Here is a 16,147-nt window from a genome sequence, read left to right as displayed (position 1 = left end):
CATACCGTCTATTTGTGCGCTCTGTTGCTCTCCACCGTACCACTGAGACAGCTCTGTGAATTTTCCTCTTTGCCAAAGTAAACGAATAGGCCAGAGACTGCTCGGGTAAGCTCCGCTTGCCCATCTTCCGCTCGATTAACATCTAGTAGGATGATTGTTCTCCCTGGGTCTTCCGCTATTACTGCTTCTCGCAGAGATACTCTCCTCCAATTTTTTCAAACGGCTATACCCTCCATCACCTCTGTGGATGCTGTTCATCTTCACCTGGTTAGCCCTACTGATGAGGCTGCTGTAAATGTCCTTACCAATACCTCTTCTCCAGAGCGAGAAATCCTTGATGCTTTGCTTACTTATGGCGACAACGATCAGCTGAGAAGCACCAAAGATTTCATCCAATCTGGATTGAAGAGCGACGTCTTTGCACTCTACGTGCTTCCTCGTGCTGGCACTATCTCTCCGTGGTCATCTAAAGCTACTGATATTGCAAAACTCTGTTGCCTTCAGGAGCGAATAACTCGACTTGAGCGCGGAACGCTTTGTTTGTTTACTGCGAGCTCGAAGCTTACCCTACCCGAGCTTCGTCCCCATCTTCACTTTATTCATGATCGCATGACTCAACTTGTACACACCTCTCTGCCGCCATCTGCAACCATCTTTCCTCCCCGTCCCAGCCCTTTTCCTTTAGTTTCTGTACCCATTGTTGGAGCCAAAGACCCTCACTCTGTCCTTGCCGAAGCCAATGTCCGTCTTGGTCTTGCTCTCTCCGACGCTGAAATTCCTTATTTGGTCGAGTCTTTCCTTGCTGCTGGCCGTAACCCTACAGATGCCGAGTTGTTCATGTTTGCTCAAGTTAACTCTGAGCATTGCCGACACAAAATCTTCAATGCCAAATGGACCATTGACGGCAAGGACAAGGAGAATAGCTTGTTTGGTATGATTCGTAATACCGAAAAAGTCATCAATTCTGCGGGCACCTTATCAGCTTACGAAGACAACGCTGCTGTATTGGATGGTTATGAAGCTCCGAGATTTGCGGTCGGCGGTGCAGGCGACGGAAAGTATACTGAAAAAGTCGAAAAGAACCCAGTGTTGATTAAAGTTGAGACACATAATCACCCTACCGCTGTTTCTCCCTACCCAGGGGCTGCCACTGGTTCTGGTGGTGAAATTCGGGATGAAGGTGCTACAGGTCGAGGATCCCATCCTAAGGCTGGTCTCGCTGGTTACACCACTTCTGATCTCCTTATCCCTGGCTTCACCCAGCCTTGGGAGTCTGATATTGGTAAACCTGTCCATATTGCATCTGCCCTCGACATTATGATTGAGGCTCCCCTTGGTGCTGCCTCTTTCAACAACGAATTCGGTCGTCCTGCTCTTGGCGGTTATTTCAGAACCTTTCTTTTGCCCGTCAAAGACGAAAAAGGCCAAGAGGAATGGAGAGGTTACCATAAACCAATCATGATTGCTGGAGGCCTCGGCAATGTCCGACCTCAATTTGCTAGAAAAGACCGGATCACACCCGGATCGAAGATCATTGTGCTCGGTGGTCCTGGTATGTTGATTGGATTGGGTGGTGGTGCTGCTTCTTCCATGGCTTCTGGTGCTTCAACCGCAGATCTCGATTTTGCATCCGTCCAACGAGAAAACCCGGAAATGCAACGTAGAGCTCAACAAGTTATTGACTTGTGTATTTCGCTTGGTGACGGCGCTGGTAACCCCATCCAGTCAATTCATGATGTTGGTGCGGGCGGTCTTTCAAACGCTTTACCGGAGTTGGTGCACGACAGCGGGCTGGGCGCAGTTTTTGAGATAAGAGATGTCTTGATAGACGAACCTGGCATGAGTCCTATGGAAATTTGGTGTAATGAGAGTCAAGAGCGATACGTCCTTGCTGTGGCTGAAGAGAATCTCCACGTATTTGAAGGGATTGCTCACCGTGAGAGGGCGCCCTTCTCTGTTGTTGGTACTGCCACAGCTGAAGAGCGTCTTGTCGTCACCGACAGACTTTTAGGCGACAATGTGATTGACATCAGCATGTCTGTCCTCTTTGGGAAACCACCAAGGATGCATCGTGAAGATACCACCACCCATCCCCAAAGGGACGCTTTTGACTCATCTTTATTTTCCTATTTGCCTGCCTATTCCGGCGCACCCAAGACTTCTCTCATGGCTGAAACAATCAACAGGGTATTGCGTCTTCCTTCTGTTGGATCCAAATCTTTCTTGATCACTATTGGCGACCGATCTATCACTGGTCTCGTCACTCGTGACCAAATGGTTGGCCCGTGGCAAGTTCCTGTGGCTGATGTTGCAGTTACAAGATCCTCTTATGGCTTTGATGTTGTGGTGGGCGAAGCTATGGCCATGGGCGAACGCACTCCACTTGCTCTCATCAACGCTGCTTCTTCGGCTCGTATGGCAATTGCCGAATCCCTCCTCAACATTGCGGCTTCTTCCATTTCATCCATTGGCCAAATCAAGCTCTCCGCCAACTGGATGTCTGCCGCTTCTCATTCCGGCGAAGGGTGCAAGCTATATGAGGCTGTCGAAGCAGTGGGCATGGATTTGTGCCCCAAGCTAGGGATTGGTATACCTGTAGGAAAAGACTCCATGAGTATGAGCATGAAGTGGCTGAGTGAAAAAGGGGAGAGCAAGCAGGTCACTGCACCATTATCATTGATCGTTACTGCGTTCGCCCCCGTCGATGATGTCGAAAAGACTTGGACGCCTGTCCTCAGAACAGATAAGGGCGAGACCGTTATTGTATTTGTTGATCTGGCTCAAGGCAAACAGAGGTTAGGTGGTTCTGCCGTTGCACAAGTTTTCAATCAACTAGGCGACGAGTCCCCTGACGTCGAAGAGGCCAGCAATCTCAAGGCTTTCTTCAATGCAGTTCAATCTCTTAGGAAAAGAGGTACAGTCCTTGCTTACCACGATCGATCTGATGGTGGTCTCTTCACTACCTTGGTGGAAATGGCCTTTGCTGGCCGGACCGGTATTGAAGTCTCACTTGACGCCATCGCACCCTATGGTGATTCTATTAAGGCGCTGTTTAATGAAGAGTTGGGCGCTGTCATGCAAGTCAAGACTGACGAGCTTGCTATGTTCACCGATGCGTTTGTCAAGGCTGGCTTCCCTACGCAGCACATACACGTGGTTGGCAAGGTTTTGAATCGAAGAGACCAGAGCATCATCATCATCCATCAAGGCGATGCGATCTATACCAACACTAGAGGTGCTCTCCAGCAGCTTTGGGCAGAAACCTCCTACAAGATTCAGACTATTCGAGATGAGCCTAGCGGTGCTAAAGAAGAGTTTGACTCCATCTTAAATGATGCCGACGAAGGTCTCGTCTACAAGATTCCTTTCGATTTTTTGCCAGAAATCACCGCTGAGAACCACCTCACTTCACCTCCACAGGTTGCTATACTTCGAGAACAGGGTGTTAACGGTCATATCGAGATGGCTTGGGCTTTTCACGCTGCCGGGTTTGAGGCTATTGATGTTCATATGTCTGATATCATTTCTTCCAAAGTTTCTCTCTCGCGGTTCAAGGGCCTTGCTGCATGTGGCGGATTTTCTTATGGTGACGTTTTGGGCGCGGGTAATGGGTGGGCAAAATCCATCTTGCTAAATTCCACCGCCAGAAAAGAATTTGAACAGTTCTTTGCCAGAGAAGATACGTTTGCGCTGGGTGTTTGCAACGGTTGTCAGTTCTTTGCTCAATTAAAGGAGATTATTCCGGGTGCGACGGATTGGCCACTCTTTAAGACAAATAGGTCTGAGCGATTTGAAGGACGAGCTGTCAATGTTTTGGTTAGCCAAGACGCTGCCGATCATAACATATTTCTTCGTGATATGGCCGGCTCTATTATACCCATTGCTATTGCTCATGGAGAAGGTCGAGCATCATTTGAATTCGGATCTCTTGCCAATCTTAATGCTGAGAAACTCATTCCCCTAAGATATGCTACAGCTAACGGCATCATTGCGGAAACTTACCCTCAGAATCCCAACGGTAGCCCTGAAGGTATTGCAGCTGTTTCGACACCCAACGGGCGAGTTTTGGCTGTCATGCCACACCCTGAGCGAGTGGTTGCGAGAGAAAGTCACAGTTGGTTCCCCGAAGAAATGGGGCAGGCTTGGAGGGGCAAAGGACCATGGTTTAGGATATTCCAGAATGCTTACAAGTTTGCTGTTGAGGGAAACTAAACAGGTGTGTGCGATACAATTAGTGGTTATTGTGGCCGCTGATATCCTGTAGATAATAGCGAAGAGAAAACAAAAATTCTATTTTCAAGAGCTAAGGATCAAACCATTGTGAACATACAAGTCTAGGGTGTAGCTTATTCCTGCCGGTTGTGGTTCAGATGAGAGGATGTTTTAAAGATTGCGAAGGGCAAGCAGGTCAGGCAACCTATCCTTGATTTCACTCAACCCTCACGAGCAGAAGAGATGTCGTCTTGATAAGATTAGCAAATATAAAAACCTTTTGGCATTGAACAAGCTAAACGTTTGGGTTGGAACTGGTTCAATGCATAGGTTCATGTGTTTTCAGGTTTCAATAAATGTTGATATAGGTACCCAAGTTGGATCCAGTACGTTCATACTCCGTCTCCCAGCTCTCATATGTCCACATTGTTTTTCCCTCTCTTGTCCTTTTTTGCTTTCTTGGTTTTCAGTCCCATCTTTTCTCTGGCTCGGTCTCTAGCTTCTTCTCTCCTCTTTTGATCTCTCTGTTTCTTTTGAGCCGGAGTCAACGGAATATCCTCTTCTCTGACACCCACTCCACCAACAGAGGCGCCACGAACTCGAATGCGGCCATCAGGCAAATACTCCGTGATGACAGGCGAAGCTGCAGGGCGGTATTTGAACTCGTCAGAGTATCTGAAACCCATTAGAATGGTCTCCATGACGTTCCATATCACCCACCGACTAGCATATATCACTTGGGACTTTTTCATCCCTCTTCTTCCCAGATGAATACTTAGCCAGAACATAAAGATCAACCCAACAATCAACAGAGTACGCTTCCACCACGCAGGCGGTGGGCGATTAAATTCTGCTTCATGGGCAGCTCGGAGGCGCCGACTATAAGCATCGCGGTCTTCAAAGTCTGCTCTTGGCCGATTGCTTGGAACAAAAGAGTTGTTGGGCAAAGGATTTTGCTGTGGAAGTCGCTGGTAAGGATTTTGCATTGTAGTTGTTGATAAAGAATGAATAAAAAGCGATGTCAACGTTTTCAACTCGCGACAAGAAAAGTGATGACGTGGAGGTTTCAATACGTCAAGTATTGATATTTTCTAATCATATTAGTATTATCATTCCTTCTTATCATACTTGTATTTGACTCGCTTTTTCCTCTTCTACTTGCTCTCAACTCCTTCACAGCGCATTCAAGCTAGCCTAGCGTACAACCACGTCCCAAAGACTGAGCCATAGTATACAAGAACGGCACTCCCTGACCTTGCTATTCTCATCATCAGTGTCAAGAGACAACGCCTTTCCAGTCCTAAACAAACTCGTCCGCTCCCAGCCTGCTCACGACTACACTCTATAGCAGCCAATCCCATCTCCATTCAATCTTGCTATTTCCTTATCCATATCTATCATCAACATTACTTCCACGTCACAACTTCTTTTTCGCTGACGGATATGTATGATGCAATTGGCTGATGTTGGTCGGGTAGTGTCGGTATATCGCGTCGGATGTTTCCGGATTTTTGGACGCAACCCATCTTTTCTTTCTCTACTTTAGAAAAGAAGGAAAATAATTTCTCTCTTTACTCATCATGCTTACCCTTTCCAGTACAAGAAGTATCTCGCGGCCACTGAAAAGGTCGCTCATACGGACCTATGTGGCTGCCTCTCAGCCATTGCGTGCGACAGAGGCTCCCAACTTTGGCCAGAAGAAGGGCTATGCGATCATTGATCATGAGTTTGACGCTGTCGTAGTGTGGGTCAGAGGCATGGAATGGGAGCTGTGGCTGACAGGCGTACAGTGGTGCTGGCGGCGCTGGTCTCAGAGCAGCGTTTGGTCTTGGTGAGTCATGTTGGGGAGAGGAGATCAGAAATTCACGTTGGTCATAGCTGAGGGCGGTCTCAAGACGGCTTGCATCACCAAGCTGTTTCCCACTCGATCGCATACGGTTGCTGCTCAAGGTGGTGTCAACGCGGCACTTGGCAACATGACTGAAGATGACTGGAGATGGCACATGTACGACACCGTCAAGGGTTCTGATTGGTTGGGCGACCAAGATGCTATTCATTACATGACGAGGGAAGCTCCCAACACTGTGATCGAGGTGAGTCAGGATGCGATGGGAAAGTACGCGGCTCATGTTTCGGCAGCTTGAACACTACGGTGTACCCTTTTCTCGTACAAAAGAGGGCAAGATTTATCAACGAGCGTTTGGTGGTCAGTCCTTGAAATACGGCAAGGGTGGTCAGGCATACCGATGTGCTGCCGCGGCTGATCGAACCGGCCACGCCATCCTTCACACTCTATACGGTCAGTCTCTTCGACACAACACAAACTTTTTCATCGAATACTTTGCCCTCGATCTTCTCATGCAGGATGGCGAATGTGTTGGTGTACTTGCGTTGAATTTAGAGGATGGCACATTGCATAGGTTTAGGAGTCACAAGACTGTCTTGGCTACGGGTGGCTATGGCCGAGCATACTTCTCATGCACCAGCGCCCATACCTGTTCCGGTGATGGTAATGCCATGGTTGTCAGAGCTGGCTTGCCTTTACAAGACTTGGAGTTTGTTCAGTTTCATCCTACTGGCATCTATGGTGCCGGCTGTTTGATCACAGAAGGTAAGCTCAGCCCTGAGTGCTGAATAATTCTTACTTTTGATAGGTTCCCGAGGTGAAGGTGGTTATCTCGTCAACTCTGAGGGTGAGAGGTTCATGGAGCGATATGCTCCTACAGCCAAGGATCTCGCCTCACGAGATGTTGTCTCTCGATCCATGACTCTTGAAATTCGAGAAGGCCGAGGCGTGGGTCCTGAAAAGGATCACATCTATCTTCAGCTTTCCCACTTGCCTGCCGAGGTTCTTCACGAGCGATTGCCTGGAATTTCAGAGACTGCTGCTATCTTTGCCGGAGTTGATGTCACTAAGGAGCCTATCCCTGTTTTGCCTACCGTTCACTATAATATGGGTGGTATTCCCACCAAGTACACCGGCGAAGTGCTTACGGTCGACGAAAATGGAAATGACAAGATTGTACCAGGTCTTTACGCTGCCGGTGAAGCCGCCTGTGTATCTGTACATGGTGCTAACCGACTCGGTGCCAATTCTCTACTTGACATCGTCGTCTTTGGTCGTGCGTGCGCAAACCACATCAGAGAGAACCTCACACCCAACACTCCACACAAGCCTCTTGACCCCGAGTTAGGCAAAAAGTCTATTGATGAGCTCGACAAAATCAGAAATTCCAACGGTCCATTGAGCACTAGTCAAATTAGGCTCAACATGCAAAGGACTATGCAAACGGATGCAGCTGTCTTCCGGTAAGTTGTCTTGTATGAGTTGTGGCAATTATGCTGAGATACTTGTAGAACCCAAGAATCATTAGACGAGGGTGTGAAAAAGATGAGAGATGTATACAAGTCTTACGATCAAATTGGTATTAAGGACCGAAGCATGATTTGGAACTCGTATGTCTACTTTTTTCTGATGTCATCAAAGTTGCATTCGCTGATTAGAAAAAAGTGACCTTGTTGAAACTCTGGAGTTAAGAAACATTCAGCAATGTGCTATCCAAACCGTCGTATCTGCCGCTGCTAGGAAGGAATCCCGGGGCGCGCATGCCCGTGAAGACTTCCCTGAACGTGACGAGTACGCTGCTGTCCTCACGTTTCTGAAATACTGCTGATATGGAATGCGCAGCGAAAACTGGATGAAACATACTCTTTCTATCCAACACAACCCGGAATCACCCGACGTTGAGCTTAGGTACCGAAACGTCATTGCTACCACTCTTGATGAAGCAGAGTGCAAGCCTGTTCCTCCTTTCAAGCGAACTTATTAAGTGAATGATCTCTTGGTTATGGTTTGGTTTGCACTTCAGGAGTGAGAAGGGTGTGGCATGGAAAAAAGTGAAGACAAGAAGCCTGAGCAAGACAGGATCCTCGTATCCTATTTGTGAGTTGTGACGTGTACGAATAAGAGCAACAAATACATGCATGAGCATTATCAATGGTCTTTGTTCATGTATTGATTCTTCCGAATCAGCGTCCAAGTTTATGTTTAATGGTCAGATGCAACACAAGATTCCAAGGTTACCTGGCTCGACCCATAAAGAAACAAAAACAACAAATGCATGCACGCTCTATGCCAAACCTTGTAAGACGTATCAAAATAACATTTTCCCTGGCCAGTATAGACCATGTAGAAATGAAAAGTATGCCATGTCATCAGCAATCCATTTACCCTCCTTTTCCAACCCAAAATGCAGTGCAACAGAAAAGCTCGGAAAAGCTCAGAAGACCCAATCAGGACCAGCTTCAGCTTCTGCCCAGGGGAACTTTTCTCGCCTAAGTTGTGATCGTCAGCCGTTATCATAAGAAAGAAGGCAAGAGCTTACAAGGTTTTAGAGAATAACTTTTCAAGAGGGACATTGAATTTCTTTGCCCATGCCACGGTCAACCTTGGGTCGATATAGTTAATCTTGGATGTCCCGAGGGCAACGTCCTTGAGTTTATCCCGATCGGAAAGCTGGACTTTAGCAGTGAAGATGCGTTCATCCATTTTCTCAATCTGCTTTAGCAACTTATCTTCGGTAGCTTATGATACTGTCAGCAACATCTTACGTCGTTCTTGAAGAATACTTACCACCTTTCTTTGGTTCAAGCGTTTTAGATTTTCTCTCTTTTTTTAATTCTCGGAACTCTTCTTTGATTTGTTGTACTCGTTCTTCCATTTCTCTCTCTTTCTTTGGCTTTTCTCCTTGAGCCTCCAACTTTATATTGTCTGCAGCAAATTTCTTCTTCACCTTCTCCAAAGACTGGTCCAAAAGATCAGCTTCGTGTCTCTCTACGAATTCATCATCCATGTCGGACTCGTCCTCGGCAAGCTCTGGCCTTTTTTTCTTAAGCTTGGGATTGAGGTGGAAGAGTTGGAGACGAAGTTTCTTACGCTGGTATTTTAACGCTCGGATCTGGAAAAACGTCAGCCAAAGCCACGTAAAGAGAATGCCAATAATTCCACCGACCTTGTCTTCTGCTTTGGCAAAACTGCCTTCAAAACCTTTGCTAACACTCTTCTGATGGTTACACAAGATAGCAACCTCTCTATTGGCTGTGTTGTAAGCCGCAATCTTTTCTGCTACACTGCCATTCTTTGGTGTATTTTCTAGCTGTTGCTGGAAAGTCCAAGACGCGTTATAAGTACGAAACACCTTGGCAGTCAGCCCAGGCATCATGGATGTGAGATGCTTGTTCAAAACTGTTGTCTAATACTAGTTATTACCAATCCTATTGTCATACAAGGACTCACGGTCAACCGATCAAAAATGTCATCGCCCTTCTTCTTAGGCTCGGCTTTGAACAGCTTGATATTTTTGAAAACCTGCGGATCCACTTCCACCTCTTGATGAAACCTCATTGAGTCTTTACCTAAGAAATCAAAGGTAACTTTGTTGGGTGGACTCAAGGTGACGTGCTCATAACGCAGTGAACAACAGCCGACCGTATCCGCCTCATCTTCTCCTTTTTCATTACCAGCACGAAGAGCGAGCCGATCGATGAAATAAAGAGCGGTGGCACGTTGACGATCGGCCATCACCTTCGACTTGAGATCAACTGTATAGTCTTGACGAATCTTGTCGACATGTTTCTATGTTTTTGTCAGTTGATTAACTTGGCTGAAAGGCACATGACCAACAATCAATTCTCTCGCCTTTTCAAACTTTGCCCTGTCACTTTGTCCCTTCCACGTACTACCAGCACTTAAAAACACATATTTGACATTGCCGTTGACGTTTTCCTTCCATGTAGCTAACCATGTAACAGTGTTATCGTGTTGAATGCCCTTCCATTGACCGGGCATATTGGGGACGGGGATGGGTGCGTCTTTGCCAATATTGACGATGATGTCTTCCGGTCTTAATCGTTTCTGCCAAAGTGTCAGTTGCATTCTGCATCTGAATCGGGACAGACCTGCCTTGACAGTACCCTTCTTTGGGTGCTCACCACGTCCTTTGAATAATCCAGGAGGTTCAGCACGAAAGTTACCGACCTTTTCTTTTCTTCCATCAACCGTAGCGTGAAGATATGGCGCTTCGAGCTTATTCTTTTCTTCTTTGAGCCTGTTACATTACTCAGTCTACGCCAAGTCAATGACCAGCCCAAACCTACGCATCCTTTTCAGCCTTGGTCATACTCTTTTTCTTCTCTTTCTCTTTCTCAAAGTATTCAAACATCGGTCGGAAATCGCACTTGTCTAAACTCTTCACCTTGATACCTTCTTTTGGCGGATACTTGGTCAAAATTTCCTTGAAATCTTTGAAAAAGTTATCTTTAAATGTCGCATCTTGTGCATAATCCGTTTCAAGCAGAGCAGCAAAGAATCCAGCAATCTCTTCAGACTCGGAAGGAAGCGTCAAAGGCTGACCATCATACTTCATCTTGATGTTGGGGGGAAGAGGAACATAAGGAGGAGGAAAAAGCACAGCGTTATGCTCGAGCAGAGTCCACTTGACTTCACCATCGGCATTTTCTTGCTCCCACCATTTATACTTGTCTTCCTCAGCTTCCCTATAAAGGATCAACCACCTTTCGCAATCTTGACTATTTTCACTTACTCTTTTTCCTTTTTGGCCTTTGCCCTTGGAGTCTGCTTGACAACCTTTTCTTCCTTGACACTCTTGGCTTTTTGTATAAGGAGCTTCTTATCCTCACTCTCATTCTCAGACTCTTCCTTCTTGACCTTTTTCTTCGCCAGGACCTTCTTGGCTGAATTTTTTTTCTCCCGTTTAGCTAGAGGTTTCTCGTCTTCAGAATCATCAAAAGACGATGATGACTCCGATTCGTCAGAATAGGTGACAGCCTTTCTCTTTGTCGCAGGTTTGTTGACCGACGCTTTCTCGTCCTCGGATTCATCAGACAGAGGCAACGATTTCACTTTGCCATTTGCTTTTCCATTTGACGTTTTTAAAAGAGGCTTCTCCTTTGCTCTCTCTGAGTTGTGTTTTGATAAATGTGACTTGATTTTTTAATAACGCGTCAGCCAAAAAAATCATACGCGTCAATATAATTTCAGGGACAAACGACGACGCGTCTTATCTCTATGAATTGTAACCCAACTTACAGATTTCGACTTTGGTTCTTCATCTTCTTCGCTGCTTTCTACAACTTTACGCTTACCATTCGCCCGAGGCTTCTTGGCCTATGCACAAAAAGTCAATGTTTGGCTGGAAGGATGAACAATAATGGTGGAGGCAAGTGGAGGTTTCCAACGTACAAGTGGTTCATCGTCTTCATCGCTGCTCTCAACTCTCTTTCTGGCATGACCATTGGCTCGAAGCGCGGGAATTCCATCGCCAAAGTCCACTTCCGCCTCCTCAGTCTTGATAGGGTTTACCTCTGGTACGTGCGCGGCTTTGATGATATCAGTAGACTCGAGGTTGGGTGCCTCAACCGCCATTTCCTCTTTTATTGCTGTAGCCAGAGAGGATGTCATTTTCACAGCGTATGTCCGTTTGTGCGCTGAAAAGAGCGTTGAGCGAATGTAACGGTAGGGTTTAGATGGAAAAAATAAAAGATGAAAAGAGAAACAAAGGAAACTCTGCCTCAACATGAAATTGCCCCAGGCCCTTTGGGACTTGGACTCAAAAGCGGCGAGACCAGAATTCGAGGCGTATTTGTTTAAGTCCAATTTGCTTCCGTCCCAAACGGACATCGGGATTTGATTAAACGTGGCAAAAGGCATGTGTCCGGACATATTGCCTGCGGCGATGACATCACGACTTTGTTGACAAGCAAATAGATAAAGGTATAAAAGGTTGATTTTCGAGTTTTGAGCTATAGTTATGCTGACTTTTACCTGATAAGATCAGTATCATTTCGGTTCAATGTCGGACTACAAGGAGGCCAAGGAAGCCTTCGTCTCCAACAATCCAGGCGCTTCTATATGGAGCATCAACGCTGTCAGCTTGGTGGCATTGGTGAGATTCGTGGGTCTTGGGTGATTTGCATGCTGATGCAAACCAGGGAACGTACGCCTTTTGGCTGGCTCTTTCTCCGCGCCTCAAGCAGCCAGGATTTCTGACGAATTATCTCTTATGCGTACTGCCTATCCTTATTGGGGTGACTCTACTTTCTACCTATCCTATGGCTTATAATTCAGCTATCGCTGTCTTGACGCTTGCGATATACACAAAGTCTACGTATACCGCCAAAGATCTCATGGAAAACACAAAGCATAAGAAATCAGTTGGGCAATGGCTAGATGAATCCGACTCAGATGAAGAGCCTGCTGAGCCGGCCTCTGCAGGAGGATCGAATACTCTGTCGCCTGTGAGGCTCCCATCTCAGGTAGCTATATCGAGCGGCATGACGCTTTCTCCCGAGACGGCTACTTCTCCTCTACCTCATTCGCCTTATAGCGCTAATTCAGAGGATTCGCTAGGCGTCAGTAAGTGGTGTTCCCTTCAGACTCTGGACAGTGTAGAACTACCAATGGACTTGAAAGACCGCCGTTCGCCGGTTCCAATACTCAAGATAAAGAAACCTCAGAGGGCAAACTCAAAAGAGAAAGAGAGAAATAAGAGGAGTTTGCCATTCTTGACTGTATATCGGGCACACATGATGCTTATGACAGTGATATGTATATTGGCGGTAGACTTTAAAGTGTTTCCTAGGTGGCAAGGCAAATGCGAGGATTTTGGGACCAGTTTGGTAATTGAAATCTCGTATGCGTCGGTTGTGTCTTTCTGACGCTATTTACAGATGGATATTGGAGTAGGATCGTTTGTTTTTTCATTAGGCCTCGTGTCTACAAAATCTCTCTCCCCGCCACCTCCACCCCCAATACCTATGTCTCCATCACTCAACACTCATGCAATTTCCATTAATCCATCCCTATTTAACTCTATTTTTTACTCACTTCGCAAATCCGTTCCTATTCTCATTCTAGGCTTCATTCGCCTCGCCATGGTCAAAGGAGCTGAATACCCAGAACATGTAACTGAATATGGCGTTCACTGGAATTTTTTCTTCACTCTAGCCGTTGTCCCTGTGGTGGCGGTAGGGATCAGGCCTTTGACAAAATGGCTTCGATGGAGTGCCATTGCCCTTGTTATTTCCTTCACACATCAAGCTTTCCTTCATTTTTATCAAGGATTAATCCTCTCTCCCTCGCGACCTAACCTTCTGATGGCAAATAAAGAAGGGCTCTCTTCTTTGCCCGGATATCTTTCAATATTCCTTCTAGGGTTGAGCACCGGCGAACACATTCTCTCCTTGACAGGACCGCCGCGCGGAAGAAAAGTCATTTTGGAAAGTGAAGAAGAACAAGAGGAATTTCATCAAGAAAGAAAGATGGTGGAGCTGGCAATGGAGTTAGCAAGCTATAGTATTGGTTGGTGGATTCTTCTTGGGAGTTGGAAGTTGTTAGTAGGTGATGTCTCAAGGCGTTTGGTAAGTAAATCGTATTTGTTGCTTAGGTGATGCTTACTGCTATACAAGGCCAATACGCCGTATGTTCTCTGGACGGCAGCGTATAATATCACCTTTCTCCTGGGCTATCTCCTCCTTTCGTATTTCCTCTCACCATCCTCTTCGGCTCCTGGCCTCAACACCTCTACTTCCTCTTCCACTCCATCTACCTCAGTTGACCTTCGTGTCCCTCCCTTATTGGAAGCTTTGAACAAGAATGGGCTGGTCGTCTTTCTAACGGCTAACCTATTGACAGGACTCATCAATATCTCTATAAATACAATGTATATGGGAAGGTGGGCTAGTATGAGTGTTTTGACAGCATATACCATGGCAGTGAGTATTCTAGGGTGGAAATTGAGACACAAAAGAATAGCTATGTGATGGACATTTTGATATCTTGTATGCCTACTACTATACATCCTTCACGGAATCTCTTTGCATGTAGTGGTGTCCATAGTCTGTCGTTGTTGCGCATACGCTTTTCCGCTTTACTCGATAAGCTATGCTTGATTTCTGTCCAACAATTCCCAATCAAAATTCAGTTGCAGATGAGGCTTGTCTGTCAGGTCAAATAATAATAAATCATCAAGTTCACCGTCAGCTGTCGCGATATATCTCTCAATCGAGATCTATCATGTTGTAAAATCAGCTCTAGGAGACGTTTAAATGGTACGTATTGGCTATCCATCCATAGAAGCATTATATTCCATAATCTGAAGGATAGAGACGTTGATATGTTTTCCAATATACCTCTTCTATTCGTTCGTTACTTTCCCGATAGAAATGACTTTTAATAGCTAAAAAAACTGAACATACCAACGTGGTTAGGTATGAGCTAGCTGCCCGTTATATGAGATTTATCCCATTACTCAAACTCATTGACAAGATATAACAGATGTAAAAGAATGAAGAATTATAATAGGTTGGTATTGCAAAAGACTTCAAAAGTATTAGATATTACAAACAGTCTTCTTTCATATGTATTAGAATGTTATACACAGTCAACCATGAACTTTATATACATGAGTACCAATTACGTAATATGCACTATCGCGTTGTCTCTATCTTCATCATTTACTTTTAAATGATTTGTGTTTTCTTTTGTCAAGTCTTTCACTTATCGTGTCTATTCAATTTTAAAAATGGTAAGAAAACACTGCTGAATAGATTTTGGTATGAAGCTTATACGTATTGCAGTCTGCCCAAGCTTCAAAGCCCGTTCCGGTGGAAACTCAGCATGAGGATATGATTGTGCGTTGAGACCCATCACGCTGTGCGCTTGACAAACTCTAACCTGTAAACTCAGCACGATGCTCAGATGGACTACTACGGGAAAAGGCTGGCAACATGCTCTTCTGACAGGACTATTCGCATTTTCAAGGTTGTTAAAGGTGAAGCCAAGGGAGAGCCGGTGATTCTCAAGGGGTATGTTTTAGTGTATCCCACCCTCCATGCTGTGTAAATCTGACTAAAGCGGACGTTAGCCATACTGCCGCAGTCTGGCAAGTGGCTTGGGCTCACCCAACCTTTGGCTCCATCCTTGCCTCTTGCTCTTATGATGGACGAGTGTTTATTTGGAAAGAAGTGGGCCAGGGACAAGGCATGGGGAGCGGCGGAGAGATTCAAGATGGCTGGGAAAGAGTCAAGGAGCACACCTTACACACTGCGAGCGTCAATTCGATTGCTTGGGCTCCTTATGAATTAGGGCCCATTCTGGCTTGTGCTTCGAGCGATGGTAAGGTATCTGTTCTCAACTTTCAGAGTGAGTTGCCCATCTTACAAGCTCAACAATTTATGCTTACCTGCGATGCAGATGACGGGTCTATAGAAGCCAATATTTTCCCCGCCCATGGCACTGGGGCCAATGCCATCTCTTGGGGCCCTAGTGTCCTCGCCGTCACTCAAAACTCTCCTAACCAACAACCCTCTTCATCTATTGTTCCACAAAAGCGATTTGTTACTGCTGGGTCAGACAACATGATACGCATCTGGGGCTTTGATGAAGAGCAGAAAAAATGGGTTGACGAAGAGACAATCAAAGGACACGAAGACTGGGTTAGGGATGTGGCGTGGGCAGCTAATGTTGGCTTGCCCGGACAATACATTGCTTCTGCGTCGCAGGTATGCGACTATTCGTTATTCCGTTTCGCACTGTCACTGACTACCACTATAGGACCGAACAGTGCTCATTCACCACCGCTCATCTCCCACTGCACCGTGGACATCCACCCCATTACTCCCCAACGTACCAGACTCGGAGGATCCTCACTTTCCCGATGCTGTCTGGCGAGTTAGTTGGTCACTTGCAGGTAATGTTTTGGCAGTCAGTTGCGGAGATGGAAAGGTTAGCTTGTGGAAAGAGGGCATTGGGAAGGGATGGGAGTGTGTCAGTGATTTTACTAGCTAAGACACTGTATGCCACCTGGCTGTAACGCAATGGATGCCCTTCCTTCTACCAGATTTGGTTTTGACCACA

The 16,147-nt window shown here is 46.1% G+C and overlaps 6 protein-coding genes across 6 annotated transcripts; 4 read left to right on the top strand and 2 right to left on the bottom strand.

Annotated features, from left to right (window-relative positions):
- Nucleotides 1-150: 150 nt before the first annotated feature.
- L203_100047 (phosphoribosylformylglycinamidine synthase) lies at nucleotides 151-4,324 on the top strand (the record flags this gene model as incomplete). Its single annotated transcript, XM_066209515.1, has 3 exons — nucleotides 151-4,114; nucleotides 4,170-4,216; nucleotides 4,265-4,324. The coding sequence occupies 3 exons, from the start codon at nucleotides 151-153 to the stop codon at nucleotides 4,322-4,324; spliced, it is 4,071 nt and encodes a 1,356-aa protein (XP_066065612.1).
- Nucleotides 4,325-4,625: 301 nt separating this feature from the next.
- Nucleotides 4,626-5,198, bottom strand: L203_100046 (uncharacterized protein; the record flags this gene model as incomplete). The annotated part of the gene is made up of 2 exons (XM_066209514.1): nucleotides 4,626-4,887; nucleotides 4,933-5,198. The coding sequence occupies 2 exons, from the start codon at nucleotides 5,196-5,198 to the stop codon at nucleotides 4,626-4,628; spliced, it is 528 nt and encodes a 175-aa protein (XP_066065611.1).
- A 594-nt stretch (nucleotides 5,199-5,792) lies between these two features.
- L203_100045 (succinate dehydrogenase [ubiquinone] flavoprotein subunit, mitochondrial) lies at nucleotides 5,793-8,042 on the top strand (the record flags this gene model as incomplete). The annotated part of the gene is made up of 8 exons (XM_066209513.1): nucleotides 5,793-5,956; nucleotides 6,003-6,043; nucleotides 6,091-6,305; nucleotides 6,352-6,823; nucleotides 6,867-7,521; nucleotides 7,570-7,668; nucleotides 7,724-7,849; nucleotides 7,901-8,042. 8 exons carry the CDS (start codon nucleotides 5,793-5,795, stop codon nucleotides 8,040-8,042), a joined length of 1,914 nt encoding a protein of 637 aa, XP_066065610.1.
- A 450-nt stretch (nucleotides 8,043-8,492) lies between these two features.
- L203_100044 (uncharacterized protein) lies at nucleotides 8,493-11,656 on the bottom strand (the record flags this gene model as incomplete). Its single annotated transcript, XM_066209512.1, has 11 exons — nucleotides 8,493-8,547; nucleotides 8,598-8,796; nucleotides 8,846-9,170; nucleotides 9,225-9,464; nucleotides 9,509-9,847; nucleotides 9,896-10,126; nucleotides 10,175-10,319; nucleotides 10,369-10,767; nucleotides 10,815-11,215; nucleotides 11,321-11,398; nucleotides 11,474-11,656. 11 exons carry the CDS (start codon nucleotides 11,654-11,656, stop codon nucleotides 8,493-8,495), a joined length of 2,595 nt encoding a protein of 864 aa, XP_066065609.1.
- A 427-nt stretch (nucleotides 11,657-12,083) lies between these two features.
- On the top strand, nucleotides 12,084-14,052 carry L203_100043 (uncharacterized protein; the record flags this gene model as incomplete). The annotated part of the gene is made up of 5 exons (XM_066209511.1): nucleotides 12,084-12,176; nucleotides 12,223-12,646; nucleotides 12,704-12,909; nucleotides 12,961-13,650; nucleotides 13,699-14,052. The coding sequence occupies 5 exons, from the start codon at nucleotides 12,084-12,086 to the stop codon at nucleotides 14,050-14,052; spliced, it is 1,767 nt and encodes a 588-aa protein (XP_066065608.1).
- A 761-nt stretch (nucleotides 14,053-14,813) lies between these two features.
- L203_100042 (protein transporter SEC13) lies at nucleotides 14,814-16,078 on the top strand (the record flags this gene model as incomplete). The annotated part of the gene is made up of 6 exons (XM_066209510.1): nucleotides 14,814-14,816; nucleotides 14,869-14,922; nucleotides 14,978-15,096; nucleotides 15,156-15,433; nucleotides 15,485-15,792; nucleotides 15,845-16,078. The coding sequence occupies 6 exons, from the start codon at nucleotides 14,814-14,816 to the stop codon at nucleotides 16,076-16,078; spliced, it is 996 nt and encodes a 331-aa protein (XP_066065607.1).
- Nucleotides 16,079-16,147: the final 69 nt, after the last annotated feature.

The sequence above is a fragment of the Cryptococcus depauperatus genome, chromosome 1 (genome assembly GCF_001720195.1).
Source record: "Cryptococcus depauperatus CBS 7841 chromosome 1, complete sequence".
In the NCBI taxonomy this organism is placed as follows: Eukaryota; Fungi; Basidiomycota; class Tremellomycetes; order Tremellales; family Cryptococcaceae; genus Cryptococcus; species Cryptococcus depauperatus.
The sequence above is the reverse complement of the archived record's forward strand: the minus strand, read 5'-3'. Positions and strand labels throughout refer to the sequence as shown.